Source organism: Hemicordylus capensis, chromosome 4 (assembly GCF_027244095.1).
Source record: "Hemicordylus capensis ecotype Gifberg chromosome 4, rHemCap1.1.pri, whole genome shotgun sequence".
In the NCBI taxonomy this organism is placed as follows: domain Eukaryota; kingdom Metazoa; phylum Chordata; class Lepidosauria; order Squamata; family Cordylidae; genus Hemicordylus; species Hemicordylus capensis.
In genome coordinates this window covers 253,962,174-253,984,541 of record NC_069660.1, presented here as the reverse complement: position 1 = coordinate 253,984,541, position 22,368 = coordinate 253,962,174, and the positions used below count along the sequence as shown (strand labels likewise).

General features: G+C 42.2%; 1 protein-coding gene across 40 annotated transcripts in view; it reads right to left on the bottom strand.

Annotated features, from left to right (window-relative positions):
* Nucleotides 1-22,368, bottom strand: part of DTNA (dystrobrevin alpha) — a 323,001-nt gene that overhangs the window by 12,031 nt on the left and 288,602 nt on the right. For 32 of the 40 annotated variants that reach the window (XM_053243047.1, XM_053243044.1, XM_053243041.1 and 29 more), the window contains 6 exons: nucleotides 15,399-15,495; nucleotides 12,966-12,986; nucleotides 8,864-9,023; nucleotides 5,845-5,934; nucleotides 4,429-4,597; nucleotides 162-294 (listed from right to left, as the gene is read on the bottom strand). In XM_053243047.1, the coding sequence (XP_053099022.1) occupies nucleotides 162-294; nucleotides 4,429-4,597; nucleotides 5,845-5,934; nucleotides 8,864-9,023; nucleotides 12,966-12,986; nucleotides 15,399-15,495 (670 nt within the window). The remainder of the gene's footprint in view (nucleotides 1-161; nucleotides 295-4,428; nucleotides 4,598-5,844; nucleotides 5,935-8,863; nucleotides 9,024-12,965; nucleotides 12,987-15,398; nucleotides 15,496-22,368) is intronic. The other 8 variants (XM_053243042.1, XM_053243049.1, XM_053243088.1 and 5 more) reach the window with 1 other exon arrangement.

Here is a 22,368-nt window from a genome sequence, read left to right as displayed (position 1 = left end):
CTAACACAGAGAAAAGTTAATAAATCTCAGTATTTATTGGAATTGAAAGCTTCATCACTATGCAGAGAATGTACTTTCAGTCCAAGAGAAATGTAGCGCAGCTGGTTGGTTCTGGTTTCACTTAAATAATTTTGTTGAGCTGTTTTGTTTACTTGTGTTACCTGATAAGCTTCATCCTGCAGCTTTTGTTTCAAATACTCCTCCATCTTGAGCTCATTCTCTAGCTGGCGGACAGAATCATTCTCATAGTTCTCATCATCTGCTCTAACATAGGGGTCTCCATCTTCTGTAACCCTAAAGACAATTGTTAATAAATAGCTTCATAAAATTTAAAAAGGGCTAGAATTTCCTGGAGGGCTTATGTAATCCCTATGAATGGTGAGAGGCAAAGTCTGTTTTGTACTTTTCCTTTTAACTTCACCTAGATTAATTCAAAGCTGATAATTTTGAAGATTTCCAGCTGCAATGCATTCTGGGGCCATTATTATATGTCAGAGCTTAACTATACGTTCTGTAGACTCAATTGGGAGTATTTTTGCTGGAGTGCTCTTCCATACTGAAAGTGAGAAACTGTATCTGTGAATACTCTCCCAGTTTAAAAAAAAAAAAAAATCCCCATGCATATAGAAAACTAGCATATCATGGAGAGAGAGAGGAATCTAGACTAGCTCTCTCTCTGAAATGCTAGCTTTCTACATGCAGGGAACATTCTACATGGAAGCATTCAAAAGGTTCAACAGGCCTCCTTCTGCAACACCTAGAGCTTCATGGAATTTTAGAGTTGGAAAGGATCCTGGAAGTCTACTAGTTCCCTTACTCAATGCAGGAAACTGCTACAACATCTCTGAAAGAGGGCTGACCAGCCTCTGTTTGAAAACCTCCTGTGAAGGAGAATCCAGCACTTGTTAAGCAGTTTCTTTAGTTAAGAAATTCTTCCAAATGTCTAGCCTGAATTTGCTTCCTTGTAATTTCAACCCAGTTCTGCCCTCAAGAGCAACAGAGAACAAGTCTGCCCTTTCTTCTATGTGACCATCTGGTGGGCCACTGTATGAAACAGGATACTGGACTAGATAAGGCTTAGGACTGATCCAGCAGGGCTTGCCTTATAATCATATGACCATTTGACATGGTATAGTCCCAGAAAGACTCTACCAAGTGGTTTATCTGATCATTATCAGCCCTCAACGTTAGCATTCTACTTATGCTTCTGGTTTGGTATTGGGATGCACAACTGAGAGCCAGGGGCGTAAATATAATAGGGCAAGGGGAGACAATTGTCTGGGGGCCCACTGCCTTGGGGGGACCCCAGAGGCAAGTCACATGACTGACTCCCCCAGCTACGCACCCGCCCGGGCTTCCTTCAGTTGTATTCATCCTCCAAAACTGACGTGAGTGTTAAGACCTGGAGCTACCAGAACAGCATGTCTTTCTCTAGTACCATTAAATGACTTGCATCATCCACAATTTACAAAACCTTAAAAAAAATAATTTAGGATGATGTTCTATATATAAATTTTACTATGCTTTTTGTTACCACTATTCAGCCTCATTTAAGATTTCTTTATTTCATGAGCTGAGCTTTAGTGAGGGGAGGGCCCATTTTAAAATCTTGTCTCTGGGCCCACTCCAACCTTGCTACACGCCTGCTGAGAGTACAGGAAGTATCTTGTGGAAAACCAAGTAGAGCTTTCCCTGGGACACAATTACAACGAGTGCAAAAAGTTAGAAGTGTCCACTACAGAGCTTGTAATGCTCTCTGTCAGCCGATATGATCTAGCAGGGACCAGCAGTGAGTGAAGCACTGAATGGTGGAGACTGAAAGTAATGAAATCCCAAGCAACAGAGTCATTTGTAAAACTCTGGATACTAACAATGCCAGACAATAAGGTCATTCATATGACCCACTGACCTGGGCAGGGCTGGAAGGGAGGCAGGCTCCTCCCTGCCACTCACATGCTCACAGGAGTGGTTCAGCAGTGAGTGGCATAGCTGGGAGCCAGAGGAAGTCCTCCGGCATCCCACAATGCACCACACCAGGAGCATGCAGGATTTCTCCACTGCTGGGTGATCCTGCCACCTGGCTCTGTGGCTGCTTGGACACACTATTAGCCCACTTACAAAACCTACTACCTTGGTGCAGAGCACTGGGATTAGGACCAATCCCGGTACTCCACCCAACTAGCCCTACCCAGGTAGGACTGTCTAATGACCTTAAATGACAGGATCCAAAGTGCTATTTTGGGCATGTCCAGGGGTTATTAGATAAGAACATAAGAACAGCCCTGCTGGATCAGGCTCAAGGCCCATCTAGTCCAGCATCCTGTTTCGCACAGTGGCCCACCAGATGCCGCTGGAAGCCACAGGCAGGAGTTGAGGGCGTGCCCTCTCTCCTGCCATTACTCCCCTGCAACTGGTACTCAGAGGCACACCCTTGAGGCTGGAGGTGGCCCACAGCCCTCTGACTAGTAGCCATTGATAGACCTCTCCTCCATGAAGTCATCCAAACCCCTCTTAAAGCCATCCAGGTTGTTGGCCGTCACCACATCCTGTGGCAGAGACTTCCACAAGTGGATCACGTGTTGTGTGAAAAAGTACTTCCGTTTGTTGGTCCTAGACCTCCTGGCAATCAATTTCATGGCGTGACACCTGGTTCTAGTGTTGTGTGAGAGGGAAAAGAATCTATCTCTCTCCACTTTCTCCATGCCATGCATGATTTTATAGACCTCTATCATGTCTCCCCGCAGTCGTCTTTTTTCTAAACTAAAAAGCCCCAGGTGTTGTAGTCTTGCCTCATAAGAAAGGTGCTCTAGGCCCCTGATCATCTTGGTTGCCCTCTTCTGTACCTTCTCCAGTTCAACAATGTCCTTTTTAAGATGTGGTGACCAGAATTGTATGCAGTACTCCAAGTGTGGTCGCACCATAGTTTTGTATAAGGGCATTATAATGTTAGCTGTTTTATTTTCAATCCCCTTCCTAATGATCCCTAGCATGGAATTTGCCTTTTTCACAGCTGCTGCACATTGAATAGACACTTTCAACGAGCTGTCAACCACAACCCCAAGATCCCTTTCCTGGTCCGTCACCGACAGCTCAGATCCCATCAGCATATACTTGAAGTTGGGGTTTTTCGTCCCAATGTGCATCACTTTACACTTGCTAACATTGAACCGCATGTGCCATTTTGTTGCCCACTCACCCAGTTTGGAGAGATCCTTTTGGAGCTGCTCACAATCCGTTTTGGATTTCACTACCCAGTTTGGTATCATCTGCAAATTTGGCCACATCGCTGCTTACCCCTGCTTCTAGATCATTTATGAATAAATTAAAAAGCACCGGTCCTAGTACAGATCCCTGGGGGACCCCACTTCTTACTTCCCTCCATTGTGAAAACTCTCCATTTATACCTACCCTCTGTTTTCTGTCTTTCAACCAGTTAGCAATCCACACATGTACTTGTCCCTTTATTCCATGACAGCTAAGTTTCCTCAGGAGTCTTTGATGAGGAACTTTGTCAAAAGCTTTTTGGAAGTCCAGGTAGACTATGTCAACTGGATCACCTTTATCCACATACTTGTTGACACTCTCAAAGAAGTCCAAAAGGTTGGTGAGGCAAGATTTACCTTTGCGGAAGCCATGCTGGCTCACTCCCAGCAGGGCCTGTTTTTATTATTGTTAGATTTCTATTTCTATACCGCCTTTCATTAAAACAATCACAAGGCAGACTCAATCTCAAGACGGACAATGGATTCTAACACCGTATCACAAAGTACATCTGATGTTATCTCAGTTTCAAAAGCAGATTGCCATTATGGTGGAGGGCATGTTTTATTCTAATGTGCAGCTATGCACATGGTGTGCACTGTCAAAAAAAAAAGTATAGCATAAAAAAGGTAGACTAGAAAAAAGTGTTTGCACAATTGGGCATAGAGAGTTCAACTGGAGCTAGGTTGTCTGAATGAGAAACTGATGAGGGGAAAGGATAAAAAGATGATGAAGATGAATACTGTTTCCTTTCCATTTTTATAACTTTATAATAGTATATTACAAGACTAATTACTTAACTAGTCAAAGGCATTTATTGACTTGTATTGAACCTTGCATGTATACAAGTGTAACACAGCAGTACAAAACAAACACAGAAAATAAGACTTTTCAGGGCTGAATTTCCTAGTTAAAATCACCGTACAATTGTGTTTCCTACCAAGGCCATTGATATTCCTACTAAGGCCATTTTTAAATTGGGCTTAAAGGCAATAACTCTCATGGTTATTCTGGGCTTAATTGCTCAGTAAGAGAGCTCCTTGATGTTGCACATACATATCACCTTCACTTAGCATCAGATGTCTCCCTGAAGACAGAGGAATATGCAGTAATATGTAACAAGAGAAAGAGAGAGAGAGGTGGGGGGGGGGGGAGGGGGTTACCCACATGTCACTCCGAATGGTCCCAGTGGCAGCAGCACTGTGAAGGAACCCTGGCTTCCGGGCATGGATCTGTGCAAGGAAAGCCTTTTCCGAAGTTGGCGATGGAACAAGGTCGTCATAATGAGTCCGACCAAACTCAGAATCCACATTACTCTCGGTCTCACTCCCAACTTCTGTGGGAAGAAAAGCAATGATGGTACTACAGTTACATGATTTCTAGTATGTTTCTTTCCCATTTTAAATTTCCAGCACAGACGGCATTTAAAATTGCTATAAATATATCAGTTTATACACAGTTTTTAACTAGAGTTAACTATTTCACCTCTGTATTGTTCACACTTGCAACTATTAGGGTGTTTCCAGAAAGACAATTTATCGGGTGCCAGATGTAATGATTCAAAGAACCCAACATCCCTAAGCTGCACAGTGACTATGCCAATCTCTACATTGATTCACAGTAACCTAAAAAGATGACAGGATCAACAAGGCTAGCATGCTGTCCCAGTCCAAACTGTAGTCTGGCCCCTAACATCCTTCTGCAAACCCCTGCATAACTTTGAGCTCTTATTCAGGGCTGCTTCTTGCACTACCAAGGTAGCATGAAATAATGCAACCCTACTTCATATGCATACAAGGTGGTGTGGGTGGTGGTGGTAGTAAGCCTATCAGCACTAGTCATTTCTTAAGCAAGGGGAAAGGTGCGCTCCCTGAGCACAGCAGGAAGTGTGTGGCCTCCTGCTATACTCCAGGTATCTTGGACTGGGGCAATTGACTTCAGTGGGACATGTGTAATTAATACCTTCACATTCATTCATTCATTCATTCATTGTTGAATTTATATACCGCCTTTCATTAAAAACAATCTCAAGGTGGTTTACAAAAGTTAAAAAACATACAATAAAATGACAATAAAAATATTAAGCTAGAAACATAAAGCAAACCTAATTTAAAATCTATAAAATACAAGTGTAAGAACTATACACAGGTAAAAACACATAGAAGCAGCAATAAAAACAACCAAGTAAAAAAGCCTGGATAAACAGCCAAGATTTAACAAGCTTTCTAAAAACTGTGATGGAGTCTGAGGAGCGAATAGCCACTGGGAGAGCATTCCAAAGTCTGGGGGCAGCAACAGAGAAGGCCCTGTCCTGAGTGCACAACAGCCGAGCCTCCCTCATTGTTGGCACCCGGAGCAGAGTCCCCTCAGATGACCTCATCAAGTGGGCAGCAATCCTTGGGAGCAGGCAGTCCCTCAGGTACCCCGGGCCCAAACCGTTAAGGGCTTTAAAGGTCAAAACCAGCACCTTGAATTGGACCTAGAAACGAACTGGCAGCCAGTGCAACTCTTTCAGAATGGGTGTGATTTCAAACATGGTTCTACAGAATGTATGGAAATGTTTTTCCCCAGGCTGGACCATACCTGAGTTTAGTTCTTTCACTAGAGAAGACATAGTATTGGTGATTGAATCTGCTGCCACCAACAAGTCATTTCTTAAATTTCTTCTTGTACCTGAGAAAGAAGAGAAACAAAGTACTAAATATTTTTTGCAAACAAAACTTTAAGACTGGAGCTCTTTTAACTCCATACAAAGTTAACAATCCCATGACAGAATCAAGTTGCAGTGTAGCAAATAAAAACACATCTGAGATCTTTAGAAAGGATATTCATGCAGTTATTATGTAGATATGATTTCTGCTTTCCTACACTGCATGGCATGCATTAGTTCCAATAATCCTTTGTTTAGTGGAACTAGAATTAATCTAGAATAAAATATGGCTAGGAGTCAAAGAAATGTATTCTGGGTGTGAATTCTGGGTGTTCAAGGCTATGTGCTGTACATGGAACCATTCCATATGCAATGTAGTAACTACTTTTGAAACAGAGGAGAGTTTCCAAAGCAGTATTTGGCATGACTTGGTAGTCAGAAAAATGCAAATATTTCCCTGGGCATACCCAAACTCCTGGGCATTACAAAAGTACTTCTTTGGAACCTAGCCAATATATACAGTGGCTGACATTCAATCTAACATGTGCACCAAATAATATTTCATGCATGCAATAGAAGAAAGGTGATTTCCCCAGATCCCCCCCCCCTCTCTCTCTCTATCTATCCAATTTGTATACTGCCCCAAACTTTCATCTCTGGGTGGTTTACAAGAAGGCACTTTCCTTCTGCTGGCTTCTGAGCCTCCCAAAAATAAGTCCCTGAGGGTCCCACAACCCTCAGGGACATATTTGCAGGTGGCGAAGGGGACTGCAGAGGAGAGCGGGGTGGGGGGATTGACAAAAGATCTTCTTCCCCATTGCGCATGCAAAAAATTATTCGGTGTGCGCAATGTCAGTCTGGATGTTGGTCAGTAAAGACAGCGACTCATAAACTGAGCAGGAAACAGAGGATGGGAACAGATCCCACCTGCACTGCTCAAAAAACAGATCCGCACTGCTGCATAGGCAGGTTTGCTTCACTCCTATGAACTCCTGTGCAATCACCGGCTGTGCAGACACTTCTATTGGGAATAATGGACTAACAATTGAGATTACACGGGAACTATTTTTATTTATGCATTACATATTTATCCCATCCTTTCTCCAAGGAACCCAAGCACATATGGGTTTCCCCCATTTATTTATTAATCATATTTATGTACCACCTGATATAACAACAAAAAATATTAATATATCACTTTTCAACAAAAGTTCCAAAGTGGTTTACATAGAGAAATAATAATTTCTCTAATAATTCCTTAATAAAATGATAGATCCCTGTCTCCAAAGGGCTCATAATCTTTTTTAAAAAACATAATAGACACCAGCAATAGTCACTGGAGGTACTGTTCTGGGGGTGGGTAGGGCCAGTTACTCTCCCCCTGCTCAGGGGCATAGGTAGTGGAGAGGGGGCCTGTGTTCATCCCTTGCTCTGGTGGCCTCCCAGAGTGAGGGAGATAATGAAGAAAATAGGAAGGGGTGGAGCTGGAGGCCCTCAGGAGCTGGGAGCCCATTTTCTTTGAACCCTTTTGCTCAATTATAGCTACGCCCCTGCCCCTGCTAAATAAAGAGAATCATCACATTAAAAAGGTGCCTCTTTGCCCAGTTAGCAGGGGTATGTACATCTCTAGGTGCTATACACAATCCAAATTACAATATAAAAATTAAAAACAAACACAATTAAAACACTTTCACAGAATAAAAACAAATTAAAAACAATTCAGACAGTGAAATAATTAAAATAATTTCACAGATAAAAACAAACCATTTAAAATTAGTTTTAATTAAAAGCCTGAGAAAAAAAAAGTGTGTCTTAAAGGTCTTTTTAATAGCCATCAGAGATGGAGAAGCTCTTATTTTGAGAGGGAGTGCATTCCAAAGCCCTGGGGCAGCCACAGAGAAGGCCCAGAAATGAGTTGCCCCCAGACGAGCCAGTAGCAACTGTAACCAGACCTTCTCAGATGATCTTAAGAGGCGGCAGGGTTCATGACAAAGGAGGCAGTCTCTTAAATACACATGCTCACAACAGCACTGTGAGGAACATTAGGTTGAGGGATGTTGACTAGTCCAAGGTCACCCAGTGAGCTGCATGACTGAATGGGAATTTGAACTGATCCTACTGTTCTCCCTGTTCCTACTCTCGGACACTCTAGCCACTATTCCACACTGGTCTTACACTAAAACTAAAGAAGTCCTATGCCCAGGTGTCTTTATTAGCCTCCAAGTCCCTATAGCACTCAAGAAGTTGGCATGAAATATAATTGCTCGCAATGCAGCACATAATAGCACATTATGAAGAAGCATAATAGTTGCTATTGCTGTGGTCAGGGATTACAATGCTTCTTTCAGTACTACACTTACTTAATAAGGGATGTTGCATCTGTTCCATATAATCTAGAAAGCCTAGTTTATTAAGGGAAACTATCTTGTACATCCCTATTTTTCATTACAAAGCAAGTAGCTTCTGAATTCTCAGAATCAATTTATTCAAAAGTCCACTCACTTATGCCACCTTTCCTAAAGGTATCCTTTTCCTAAAATGATAAATCCCTCTTCACAGATGGCCTGGTAGATGTGTGATGTGGAAAGCAGTTATAGAGTTGCATCGCACATTTCCACCCCATGATTAATCAACAAGACATTTACTGACTAAGCCTGAAAAAAGCCAGTGTGGTGTAGTGGTTAAAGTGCTGGACTAGGATCGGGGAGACCCAAGTTCAAATCCCCATTCAGCCATGAAATGAGCTGGGTGACTCTGGGCCAGTTACTTCTCTCTCAGCCTAACCTACTTCACAGGGTTGTTGTGAAAGAGAAACTTAAATATGTAGTACATCGCTCTGGGCTCCTTGGAGGAAGAGCGGGATATAAATGTAAAATAACAATAAATAAACAAACAAATAAATAAATAAATATAATACCACCTCTTTGTGCCAGGACGGTATGTGCAACTTACCTTGTGCAAAAGCTTCCTGCACGTCTCCTCCCACACCTGTCAGAGAGTCCTGAGGTGTGTGGGCTGGAGTAGAGCAAGCAGATGCAGATCTGATTGGCATAGGAATAGGCCGACTAATAGTGTGGCTGGGAGAAGAACGAGGAGAGCCTGCCCCCTGAGTCTGGAAAGAAAGGCATGTGTGGTTAAGTGTAACTACAAGAGAAAACACTCTGGTGCTGCCCTCTCCAGTTGCATTTCAGCTGTGCAAATAGCCTGAAAATATGTCATGCAAACTAGCAGGATAACCCTGAAGAAAAGCTAGCACATCAATCTTCTTGTTAGTTACTTCTTGTTAGTTAATAGGACCAGAAGCACATACACTAGTTAAAGAGGGGAGATAAATAATATAAAGAAGGAAGATAGAGGAAACAGTGAAAAGGATCCAGTCCATAAGTACAGGAGCTCAAATGGATATACTGCTAAAAAATCGATAGGAGATACATTTCCTCTAGGGGAAAAAACATTAACACTTGAAATATGATAAGGCCTCTTTCAGGCTGTGTGACATGTAAAGTTGTCACGGGTAAGAAGTTTGGAAAAGCAAAAGTGTCTCATTTTGGGCAGAGTATTTTACTGGACATTCCACATCATAAATACATTCAACGTATTGGGTGTAGTGTGAAGCATCTAAATTTTATAATGTAGAAGATTATGGAAAAATGTTTTTTATACATCTGTTTATAATGTACACAGTTCCCATAGGGATAATGTGCCTGTCAATGATTGAAATTTTGTGCTTTTATTTATTATTATTTATTTATTTAAAATATTTATACCCAGCCCCTCCAGTACATTACTGCTCGGGGTGGCTCACAACTTTTAAATGTGCATTGCTGTGTACCAACTATTATTTAATTTGTTTTTCTCCTTTTGTAAAAAAGTAATTAGTATCTTCTCTGTCTATAGGCTGCTGTATCTTCCAGTAAATGGATAATGCACTTTTAAGGCTATATTCACCAAGTCAAAAGTTAAGCTGCAACCCAGCTTGACTGGTGAGAATTCTTCTATAAACCTTGATTTAATGCCTTCTCTTCTGATATAAAGTTCTATTCTTTGCAGACCCCACAGTCTCTGCTGGGTTCAGAACATCATACTGCCCTGTAATTTGGATGCTTCTGACCCAACCACTGAATTACTAGAACAATTCCTTCTGAGATGTAAAAATTGGTGATAGGACAAATTATCTTTGTTAGAGGATGTGGGCTATCATACTGGGTGGGTTCTCATGACTGGGTGATGTTAAGTATGCTGCTGAAAGTCAGGAGGTGGGGGTGTGCGGACTCCCATGAAAGCTGGCAAAATGTGTGCCAGCTCCAATGTTGGCTGGGTGCATGCTCCACCAGACATTCAGCCATGACTGGCACAGTAGATCAGATCTTAGATTGCAGACCCTGGTTGAATGTCTGGCGTGACGTGGCACCAGTCAACATTGGAGCTGGCACACCATCACTTTACCAGTTTTCATGGGAGCGTGTGTGCCTCCACTTCCCGACATTCAGTGGCATACTTAGCATCACCTGATCATGAGAACCTGCCCATTGTGTTTCTGTCTGTAAATATGTGTTTTTAGCCATAGGTTTTTTTTAAATATACTGTAGTGATGATTTTTAAAAACCAAAACATACAATTCAGGATTTTCAACTTGTAATTCATCTCAGATGATAGATGATCATCTCTAGTGTTGAGGCAATTTCCAAAATTCACCAATTTCCATATACCTTTGCTGCCACCCCCTACACACATTATCTATATACTGCCACCGAGGATTTTGGTATGGATTTTCTAGTGAGTAAATATTTTTATTCCAAATAAAGTCATATATAAATGGTAAATAAATTTGAATTCTGGTGGCTTGGGTGCTAAGATAGATCTTCATCCTATCCCTACTTGGCAGTCCCACTGCTTATAATGACTAGAGACCCAATGCCCAAATAGCTCAATAGCCCAAATAGCTACTTGGCTCACACAATTTTTGAGGGAGAAGCAGGTGAGCTGTTTAAGGTCCTTAGAAAAATCCAACACAAATGGTAAGTTGATTTAATAGGGCAGTTTCATGAAGTTCATACGGCTGTTATGTTCTGAAATAATTCTTCATCTTTTTGACTGCTATAGGATAGATATCTTTTATGAGAATTCTACATTACCTTCTTGCTGATAGTACATATATGAAGTGTGGTGAGCTTAGATTTACCTTGCAAAGAACTCCCCCTTTGCCAGGGCATTTTTCACACAGGGCTTTTAGCTTGCATTTTAGCCCAGAATGGAGGGTGTGCATTTACATATTGGCCAGATTTGCCCTGAAGCCCCTGAGAACTTCACACATAATTCGGGTTTTTCATTGTGTAGCCCGAGTGTAGCCCGATCATTGAGTGTAGCCTGATCCAGGGGAAAATAATCCACTTTTTGCATTGGGGTTTTTGGGACAACTTCGAGTAAACAGTAAACTCCCGGTAAAGCCTGCTATGTGGAAAACGCCCTGTACTTAAATCGAAATCTGGTTTTAGTTAGTCTTTGGTATGTAGCGCCCTCTGCTGAAACCTAGGGGTAACTCCTAATACAAAATTATCTGACTAGTAATCAATGTAGATGTTTCGCAAACCAAAATAGTATTTTTATTTTTCTGAAAAGAAGCCTCTTTGTAGTAATATAATAATAAGAAATGAGAATATCATACTTCAGACAGTGGACACTTACCCAGTTCACAGACTACAAAAATATCTGTGATACATTTACAAATCTTTGCTGTTTATAACAATGTACGTAAGTAATAGTAGTAGGCTAAAATGGGAGAATCCCACTGATGGTCATGAAGTACAAATAGATGACATCCTTATTTGGAGGCATACCCACATGCAGATGCCATCACATCTGCTGGCCCATGATATTTTGCTGCTTGAAGTACCAAAAGGGGTTCCTTTTTCCCTGTTTCTTTTCTATTAAAATCACACTCCTAATTCCTTCCTTCTTTTAAATCTCTCCCCTTCTTTTCTTTTCTGTTAGAAAGGGAAGAGGAAATTTCACACCGTGGTGCCATTTCACTTCCTTCCTCTGCAGGCCATGCATGGCAGAAATGCTGGGTGGGCTGCCATGCTGCCCCTAGGAACTGGCCCATAGTCATGGTAGGGCCAGACCTGATCAGCACTGCATTACTGCTGCATCAAATTATGTTGAAAAATGATTAACTAAAGCTGGATTGGGGTGAAAGGTCTTGCCATGCAGTGTGGCAAGACAAGGAACACTGAACCGGCTGCCTAAGGAACAGTGTTGGGTTCCCTCTTTCCATGCATTCAGAGAGAGGGCAATGTAAGGGCTTCTTTTTGGCTTCAGTGACACCAGACAGCCACATCTTGTTGGCCTCTGTTGAACTAAGAAACTAAACTTTGTTTTATTATAATGAAAAGTCCTCCACAGCACTTCCTAATAAAGTGGGAATGCTACCCTTTAATAGTTCAAGCTGCATTATCCAATTGACTCCAGTGTTTCCAGATGGACACACAATTGCAGCCTTAGAAAAATGTTGTTGCAACAGAAAAAGATTACAACATTATTTTACTGACTTGTTAATCTGGATCCATAATGGTGAGCCACTCCCTAACACCTTAAGAACAGTAAGTGGTTATTTTTATTTTTAATAAGCAGAAGTTTCAAGATGAATACTCCGCAAAAAAACATTCTGCTCAGCTAACTGCATTTCACTTACCTGAATTATCATTCCATTTTCAAGTTAGCAAGGAGCTGCTCATGTTCACACACTTCTATAGTCTGTGCTGCACAGTGTTAAAGAGTTACTGTTCTTTGTACCAAAGGTGACTGTATATCAGTAGCAAGCCAAGGAGATCCCTTACATTTATTACTGATCTCTCCAGAGAACTATAAATCTTAATTAGCTGGCTGTGTAAAGTACTTTAACTCCTCAGATAAAAGGTTAAAGGCGTGCAAGGTAGAGTTATTTATCGATCCAGTGCATGAACACGCATTTCAAGCAGATGTAGTATACAGCACACATTTGGATCACAGGAGCACTCCTTGAGAGTTAGTGACATCTACAGGGAAAATAACTTACTCCCTGCTTCAGTTCTTCTTCCTAAAGAAAGATTGGACCATTGTGAGTTAGATAAATCCGGGTTTACGGTGAAAAGGAGAAGAGGACTGAAGCTATGGAGATGTCCAAGCCTTCTACAGTCTGTGGCTGGATTCACACATAGTGGGGAACCTGAGTTTTCCCCAGCCCAAGATATGGAGGGAATCTGAAGTTGACACTGCAGATGATCATATAATTCAGTTTTCTGAAAGTAGCCAACTTGAGCCAAAGGAACATCTCTGCTAACCCCTGCTAACTGGGCAAAGAGGCACCTTTTACCACGGTGATTCTCTTTATTTAGCAGGGGGAGAGTAACTGGCCCTATCCACCCCCAGCACAGTACTTCCAGTGACTGTTGCTGGTGTGTGTCCTATGTGGTTTTTTTTTTTAGAATGTGAGCCCTTTGGGGACAGGGAGCCATCTTATTGGTTTTATTTGTCTTTGTAAACCGCCCTGAGCCATTTTTGGAAGGGCGGTATAGAAATCGAATTCATCATCATCATCATCATCATCATCATCATCTTCTCCTGCCTGGAACCCCCAGCTAGGCCCTGGATGCTATCACAGTCCGACTTGTGCTGCCTTTCAACTGGCAAGTCTTCCCTACCTCATCTGTTTTACAGGTGTTGGTCCCAATTGCAAAGGGAGCTGGCTCACCTGGAATGAACCAAAAGTTCATGAAGAGCGTGGGTTGAGATATAGCGTGCACCTCAGGGCAAGCAGGACTTGGTTTGGCAAGCCAACTTCATAGGATCATGGGAAGCTGCCATATACTGAGTCAGACCATTGGTCCATCTAGCTCAATATTGTCTACACAGACTGGCAGCAGCTGCTCCAAGGTTGCAGGCAGGAGTCTCTCTCAGCCCTATCTTGGAGGTGCCAGGGAGGGAACTTGGAACCTTCTGCATGCAAGCATGCAGATGCTCTTCCCAGAATGGCTCCATCCCCTAAGGGGAATATCTTACAGTGCACAGGCATGTAGTCTCCCATTCAAATGCAGCCAGGGTGGACCCTGCTTAGCAAAGGGGAAAATTAATTCTTGCTACTACAAGACCAGCTGAAATCTTAGTCACACATCTAGATTTGATGCTCCAAGTGAACCTCAAGTTCCTGCCTTGGTATAAGTTCAGATGGTCATGGACAAGTTGGTTACTGACTTTGCAGGTAGGTTCTGTGTTATGTATGATCCGCCCTGTAAGATTAATTCCTCGACCTCAGGGCAGTATACCTCTGACTAACAGTTGCTGGGCAGCAAACAATGGGGAAGGCTTTTGCCTTTATGACCCGCTTGTGACGTTCTAGAGCAATTGACTGGCCAATGTTGGAAACAGACTGCGAGACAGGATAGTCTGACCCAGCAGGACTCATACTTTGATATTCTTATTGTATTTACAGAGCACATAGGTGGAATTATATAACACCAGACCTTTAGGCTACATAATGCACCCAAATTCAAAGGGGGGCTGCTCTGAATTTTCTGAAACTTATATTGCTGGCTCTTAATGTATTAGGAACAATGGAACTGGTTTAACAGCGGTTTTGTCTTGTTCTACTGTGCAAAGACTGTATCAAAAAGGCACCTTGTTAAACAAAGGTAAGTACAGAAAATGAAAGTGGGGGAAATTTAGCCCGTTATAATCAAATGCATCTCAGTTAAGCTCCATAAGATTACTTCAGTTTATACCAGGACTGAATATTATACAAACACGAAGTTCCAAAGAACCAGAAGCGTCGTCGTCCCCAAACATCATTATTCTGTTGTCAAAGGTGTGGTTTTTTTTGCACATCAATCATCATTTGTGCTGATGTATAGAATGGAGTACAACAACTAGCTGTCTAAAGGCAATATAGGGGCAGGGACATTTAGATGCAGTCTCCATTACTGGTGCTGTTGTGGAAAGAATTGTGATGCTGTAGACTGCAAGGATTGTAAGGACAGTACAAGTACATGTTATTAAACTGGGAAACAACAATAAGTGATTATTGAAAGAAGTGAGGGTCCATTTCCCACAACAAACATCTATGGATGTTTGTTACAGCCAGCATGATGTAGTGGTTAGAGTGCTGGACTAGGACCGGGGAGACCCGAGTTCAAATCCTCATTCAGCCATGATACTTGCTGGGTGACTCTAGGCCAGTCACTTCTCTCTCAGCCTAGCCTACTTCACTGGGTTGTTGTGAGGAGAAACTCAAGTATGTAGTACATCGCTCTGGGCTCCTTGGAGGAAGAGCGGGATATAAATGTAAAAATAAATAAAATAAATAAAACGGGATAAACTTAGCAGACTGAGGATAAAAACAATAGCACTCTTTCCTTTCCTCCCCCTTCCGTTTGATTGTTTTTTAATTTTCCATTCCACTATAAACCATTCTTCTATTCCAGTTTTTTTAAAATAAGAAATTGGAATATATTACCTTGAGCAATTTCATGAGGCCTTCTAATTGAACCATGAGCTCTCTCCGGCTTTCCTGAAGAGCAGACATCCTCTGTTCCAGTTCATCCTTCCTCTGTCTAAGAAATAAGCATTTAATAATAATAATAATAATAATAATAATAATAATATAATTCGATTTCATTTAAGATTAGAGCAGATATTTGACAGTTTTCCAGTATGTGTGCATGCAAAGAAAAACCTGCATATGCAATACAATCATCATCCATGACAACCTGCATATGGGTTCTATGTGATATTTATGTTTTCCATGTAAAAAATATTTTATGGGTTTGGGTGTGTCTGTGTCGTGAATGAAACTATTATGTTTAGCTTTTTAAAATGGGCTTTGATTGTTTTAGTTGTCATTGATGATGTTTTTATTGTTGCCTTATGGATCTACATGACAGAAAAGGGGAGTAGAATTTTTTTAATAAATAAATAATATTGCATCAGTTCTGCTCTCTAGACTGCCCAAGGGTGCCAGTGTGGACTGTGAAGACCAGGAGCTAAGTCTGCAGCAGATAAATTGTCAGCAGATAAATTCTGCAGCAGATAAATTGTCACCTTCTGTGGCAGAATCACTTCTTAGATCAGGGATTCTCAACGTTGGGTCCCCAGATGTTATTGGACTTCAACTTCCATAATCCCCAACCAAAGGCCATTGGGGCTGAGGATTATGAGAGTTGAACGCCAATAACATCTGGGGGCCCAACATTGAGAATCCCTATCCTAGATCACCAGAAGGCCACTGGACCAGATGGACCAGAGATGGAAAAGCATCTGTTTAGTAGAAGAGTGCATTCATTTTGTAACAACTGAAAAAATGAACCAAATGGAGCCTATTTGATTCATTTTTCATTTGTTCTGAAATGAATGACCAGAGCTCTCAATAAATAATGAATGGGTTCCTCAGTTGTAACCCATTTATTATTCATTAGAAACTCATACAGTTTGGGGAGGATTTAAACACCCAGCATTCAGTAAAACAGCTGATGGGAAGCAAAAGCCCATCCTCAGGGACTCTTGGGGCAAGAAGGTCCCTTGTGGGGGGTTGGCTTTTATTCCATTTTCTGGTGTGCAGGGTAATTAAACTACCCATAGACTTGTTGGGAACCCTGACCTCCGGTATACCCCCATTCTTGATGACAGGTAGAGATCGGGGAAACCCACCTGCAGCCCCTCTGCCACCCCCAGCACAGTACTTCCAGTGACTGTTGCTGGTGTCTATCTTATGTTTCGTTTTAGAGTATGAGCCCTTTGGGGACAGGGAGCCATCTTATTTATTTATTATTTCTCTGTGTAAACCGCCTTGAGCTATTTTTGGAAGGGCGGTATAGAAATTGAAATAATAATAATAATAATAATAATAATAATAATAATAATAATAATAATTCAGTCCATCGGTCCATCAAGCTTAGTGCTGTCTATGCTGACTGGCAGCAGCTCTCCAAGGCTTCAGGCAGGAGTCCTTCCCAGCCCTTCTTGGAGATGTCAGGGTTTGAACCTGGGACTTCCTGCATGCAAGCATCAGATGTTCTACCACTGAGCTATGGCCCCATCACCTAAGGTGAATATCTTACAGAGGAAAGTGCTCACATGTAGTCACCCATCCAAATGAAAACCAAGATGAAATCTGTATAGCAAAGGGGACAGTTCATGCTTACTACTGCAAGACCAGCTCCCTCATGCCCAATGTGTTTTCCTTCTAGGCACTAACTACACATACTTTGATTCAGCAAGGTGGCTGCATTGTAAGTAGGGATGTGCACAAAACCGGTTTGCCTGGTTTGGTTCAAATGCTGGACTGGGCACGTTTCGTTTTGCCCCCTTGAGTGGGGGGCCTGGCTTGAATTCAAGCCAGTTTTGGTCTGGTTTGAGGGTAGTGAGGGGTGTTAAAATACTATAAAATAATGAATTACATTGCAGTCAGCTGTGGCTCCCCCTCCCCTGCTGGCCTCCCTCGAGTCTCCTGGGGCTGTTTCGGCCCTCTGTGCATGCGGCAGCTATTGCATGGTTATACAAATGGCCTGTGTGCATGCGTGGCGATATGGCAGGCGTGTGTGCGCAGAGGGCTGAACCAGCCCCGAAACGGACCAAACTGGCCCCAAAATGGGCTGAACTGGCCTCAGGAGGTTCTAGAGGAAGATGGCAGGGGGAAGGGGGAGGGCCCAGAGACCTCCCCACAGCCACTGCAGCATCCCCCAAGGCCACTGCAGTTGGCAGTGGTGGTAATTCATTACTACAGTATTTTAGCACCCACCCACCCCCACCATTGAACCGGGCCAGAACCAGCCCAAGAGGTTCAGTTCAACCTTGGACCAGGGTCTGGTCGAGTTTGAGGCCTAGCATCCAAACCGGCCTGGTTTGAGTGTTAACCGGTTCAATATCAAACTGGTTCGCACATCTGTAATTGTGAGCCCTTAGACCATGCTCTGAGGAGACAGAGGAGGATAAATAAAGGCTGGCAGATGGCTGGTGCTACTGAGTGAACCCCTCCTTTACTGAGGTCTCTGGAGAAAAAGACTCACAGACACTTTACTAGGGATGTGCAAAATGCTTCGAGCTCGAAATGAGCTGTTTCGAGTGCTCTGAGCTAGAAACATAACACCCTTTTAAAAAAGAGCCTCTTTCGAGCTCAAAACAAATGACTCTATTTTGGAGTGCTGTTTTTCCAAGAAGAGATGGTCTACCTATTGGGGTTGGTGGGTAGACCCAGCCTCCACTATCCACCTCTCCACGGGAGAGGAGAGCTGGTCTTGGAGAGCAGAGCTGGTCTCGGAGAGGAGAGCTGGTCTTGTGGTAGCAAGCATGACTTGTCCCCATAGCTAAGCAGGGTCTGCCCTGGTTGCATATGAATGGGAGACTTGATGTGTGAGCACTGCAAGATATTCCCCTCAGGGGATGGAGCCGCTGCTCTGGGAAGAGCAGAAGGTTTCAAGTTCCCTCCTTGGCAACATCTCCAAGATAGGGCTGAGAGAGATTCCTGCCTGCAACCTTGGAGAAGCCGCTGCCAGTCTGTGAAGACAATACTGAGCTAGATGGACCAATGGTCTGACTCAGTATATGGCAGTTTCCTATGTTCACCTCACAGGATAGGCCAACGCACTAAGTACAGAGTGGAGGCCTGGTCTATTCGCCCACTCCAGTCAGTAGACCATCTCTCCCTAGAAAAACAGTCCGCCCAAATGGTGCTCGAAACACTTGAAACTTCTTGATTTGAACGTGTCATTTTGTTTCGAGCTCTAAAAAGGCCCTTTATTTTAAGGGAATTTTGTTTCAAGCTTGGAACACTCGAAATAGCCCATTTCAAGATTGAAACATTTTGAACATTTTGTGTTTTGTTTTGTGCTTGAAACAAAACGCAAAATCCATTTTGTGCACTTTCCTACTCCATTAGTGTCTATAGGCAACTGAAAAAGCTCTGAACCCCCCAAAACTGCTGCTGAAGATTCTTGCCTTCGCAGTTTGGTCTCCTATTCAAAACAATGAAAAACAAAAATAAAGAGGGGTTATGGAAATAAATGAGATGGTAACAAGTAGCAAACCAAATATTATATTAATGAACAGCTAAACAAAATGATAGAGAAAACGTTGATACAGTTTGAAACATAATACTTGTTCAGTGTCGAAGTTCAATTTTTCAGTATATGTTAAAGAGATACTCGCTTTTATTTGGAAAAAGATCCCAGTCAGTGGAGTGCTAATCACAGACAATCATATTGTACATTACAAAATACAGGGGATGTGTGAATGACTTGCACATGCTGTAATATTTGTAGTGGAACTGCCCATCTTCCCATCTGAAGCTTACACATGCAGACAGTTCACACATCCCTCAAAGGGAGATGTACGAGTTCCTCTTCAGGCATGTCAGCAACTAAAAGCACACACTTCCGGCAGCCATGACATCCAAACCCACCCAAGCCAACTTCCCACACTCTCCAGCTGACATTCTCCTGACATTCTCTGCCCAACTTTAAATACAGGTTACAGAAGTTGGGCGGAAGTTGGGAGAATGTTGGGTGGAGAATCTTGGAAACCGGACTTGGATGGGTTCAGATGTCACAGCTGCTATGGGTGCATGCTCTCAGTTGCTGACATTTTGCTGACATGTTCCCCACTTACAGATTTGCCAGTGGCCCTATATAATCATGTGCAGTGGCACATGAAGAGATGTCTTTGCCCAGAGTGAGCTTCCTCATTGACCTCAATAGACAGATCAGCTCTGTGCATACATTCCTTTGTGCAGATAGACCTGCCCCTCTACTGAAATGAATAATGAAGCCTTTGTGGGCAAGAACACATGTACAGTATATTAGAGAATCTGGGAGCATACTGGTTTGTTGCATTAGCAATAGCCTACAAGCTGTATGTAGTACCCAAGGAACATCATGTGTAGCCTGTACTTCTATTTTCTAATTTAAGTTTAACATTTTCATGCTTGCTTTCCTTTTGCTATTTTGCAAGTGCTGCATAAGGATTTAAATAAGCCCTTTTAACTGTTAATTGGCAATTATTATTCTGAACACATGCAAAGTCAGATAGATATTGCGTCCTGACAATGCAAATTAAAACAGGAAAGATCTCAGTTGACAAAGCTCCCTAGGGATATTCAATGCTAGGAAATTTGAATCAAGCTGTTATGTTTTTAATTTGTGAATTGTGTTAAAAACAACAACCCAAAACTGAGTAAAAATGCCTGCACAATCACTGGACATTTTAAAGCAATAAAATAATCTTGGACTGTCAAATGAAGCAGTCTTCTAAGCATGATTAAAACAGATATTAGGTATGATCTCCAAGAAGGGTTGTGAAATAACAGTGTCTTGCACAATATATTCATTCTGATGTCATTTAGTTTCTAGTTCTATTGAGATCAAATTGGCTATTACTGCCAGGTATTTTTGATAGTCAGATGGACAGTTTTCTTTGGTAACTCCTTTAGCAAATAAATAACTGGAGGAGTGAGCAGGGGATGCAAGCTTCTAGCAATTTACTTTGGGCTTGCAAATTAGATTTGTATCACATACTAGTCTAGAAGGCTCAGAGCAGAGAAAGGGTTTTTACAGATTCAAAAAGAGAAGGATGATTCTACTCCTCATCACAATCAGAGGAATTAATTATTCTCTTCATATGGGAAGGCTTTATTTTGCTATGTTCAGTTCTTTAAAATTCTGCCTTTCAACCTGTTGCCCTCTTCTCCCCAATCTGTTTCTGGGTTCATTTATGTGGCCTTAAAAAAAAAAATCTGACTCCTTTAAGGGATATATACACTAGGAAATTATTTTTGGCCACCTTGAGTCCTCCAAGTAAAGTGGAATATAAAGCCAAATAATACAATGACTATTGTGGGGAGGGGATAGGCCAGAATAACTCTACAGTACAGCTATCTGAAAAGCAAATTGTTACCTCTTCTTTGAACCTTGATTCCAAAGGTCCTTTGAGCATGTGAATTTTTTGGTACAGAAGTCATAGGGGTTTAGAATCATACAGTTGAAGGGGATCTTGTAGGCCAATGACAGCTGGTATCATTAAGTCAAAGTGGTTTATGGGAAATCGACAGAAAAGAATTGAATAGCTGTGGTCTGTATTAATGTATTGGTAAAAATTTCTCTTTCCTACAGAAATATGAAAAATATTTCTAGATTTTATGAGACAATATGCTGCTGAATCAAGTAATATGCATGCAATTATGTCTTCACCTGCCTCCTTCTTTGGGCTTACTCACAAAATGGGCCTGGCCCTAACATTGTGTAACCGCCTGGAATTGGAGGGGGAGGAGCCAGTCAAATCCATATCACCAATACCGGTGGCTGTCATTATTAGCGGGGATTACATTTTTGCCTATAGGCATGAATACGGAAACCGTGAATAACAAAACTTTAACTCTATGGGAATTCTAAGGTTAGGTTCTGAACAGAAAAAAAGCCTAAAAATGCCTAAAACATGGGAAGTGGGGAGAAATAAGAATAGAACTGCACAGTACCTTACTCTCCGGGACTACAGGGCTCCAGAAATGCCCCTGAAAACCCCCAAATCAGCCAAATTTTCAGTGGATTATTTTTTTAAGGAAGAGCCTCAAAATGGCTCAGTGCTCTAAAATGGTGGCTGGAAGTGACACCTGCGTCATTTCCAGCCACCTCACAATGGCAAATAGGTGCATTTTAGCCTATTTTTGCACTGCGGATAAAGAAACCAGGTCTCTAAGATCTGTCCATGGACATCCAAAACGGCAGTTGATGGAACTGTGGGTGACGAGGGCCACCTGTACCAGCTTTTCGGGTACAGAACCCAGGCCCCAATGGCAAGCATGAACTGGGCAGCCAGGAGCTCCAGGATCCCAAGCCCCCAGAGATGGTCCCTCCTAAGCTGCACTTATTCAAGGAGACATACAAAGGCTCAGTTGGAATTGGGACTCCCTCCTATCAAGCTCTCAGAGCCATCTAAGGGCCTGAAGCTCCAACCTGCCTTGATCTACTAGATGCCATATCATTTCCTGTGGGTGCTGTGTGAGGCCATCAGGTAACACAACCAGGAAAGTTAGTTTTACATGGCCACTGTGATGAATGTGTGTTTCATCTAATTAAAACTAATTATTTGTTAATATTCATGTTAATATTAACAAGCAAATCTCACTCCTACTAGTGAATTCATATATTTACATTTAAACATAAATAGAATATCATATTTTTTGGAAGGAGAGCTGGTCTTGTGGTAGCGAGCATGAATTGTGCCCTTTGCTAAGCAGGCTCTGCCTTGGTTTACTTCTGGATGGATGACTAGATGTGGGAGCTGTAAGATATTCCCCTTAGGTGATGGGGCTGTAGCTCAGTGGAAGAGTATCTACATGCTTTCATGCAGAAGATCCCAGGTTAACTTCCTGGCATCTCCAGGAGAGCTGGGAGAAACTCCTGCCTGAAACGTAGAAGAGCTGCTGCCAGTCAGTGCAG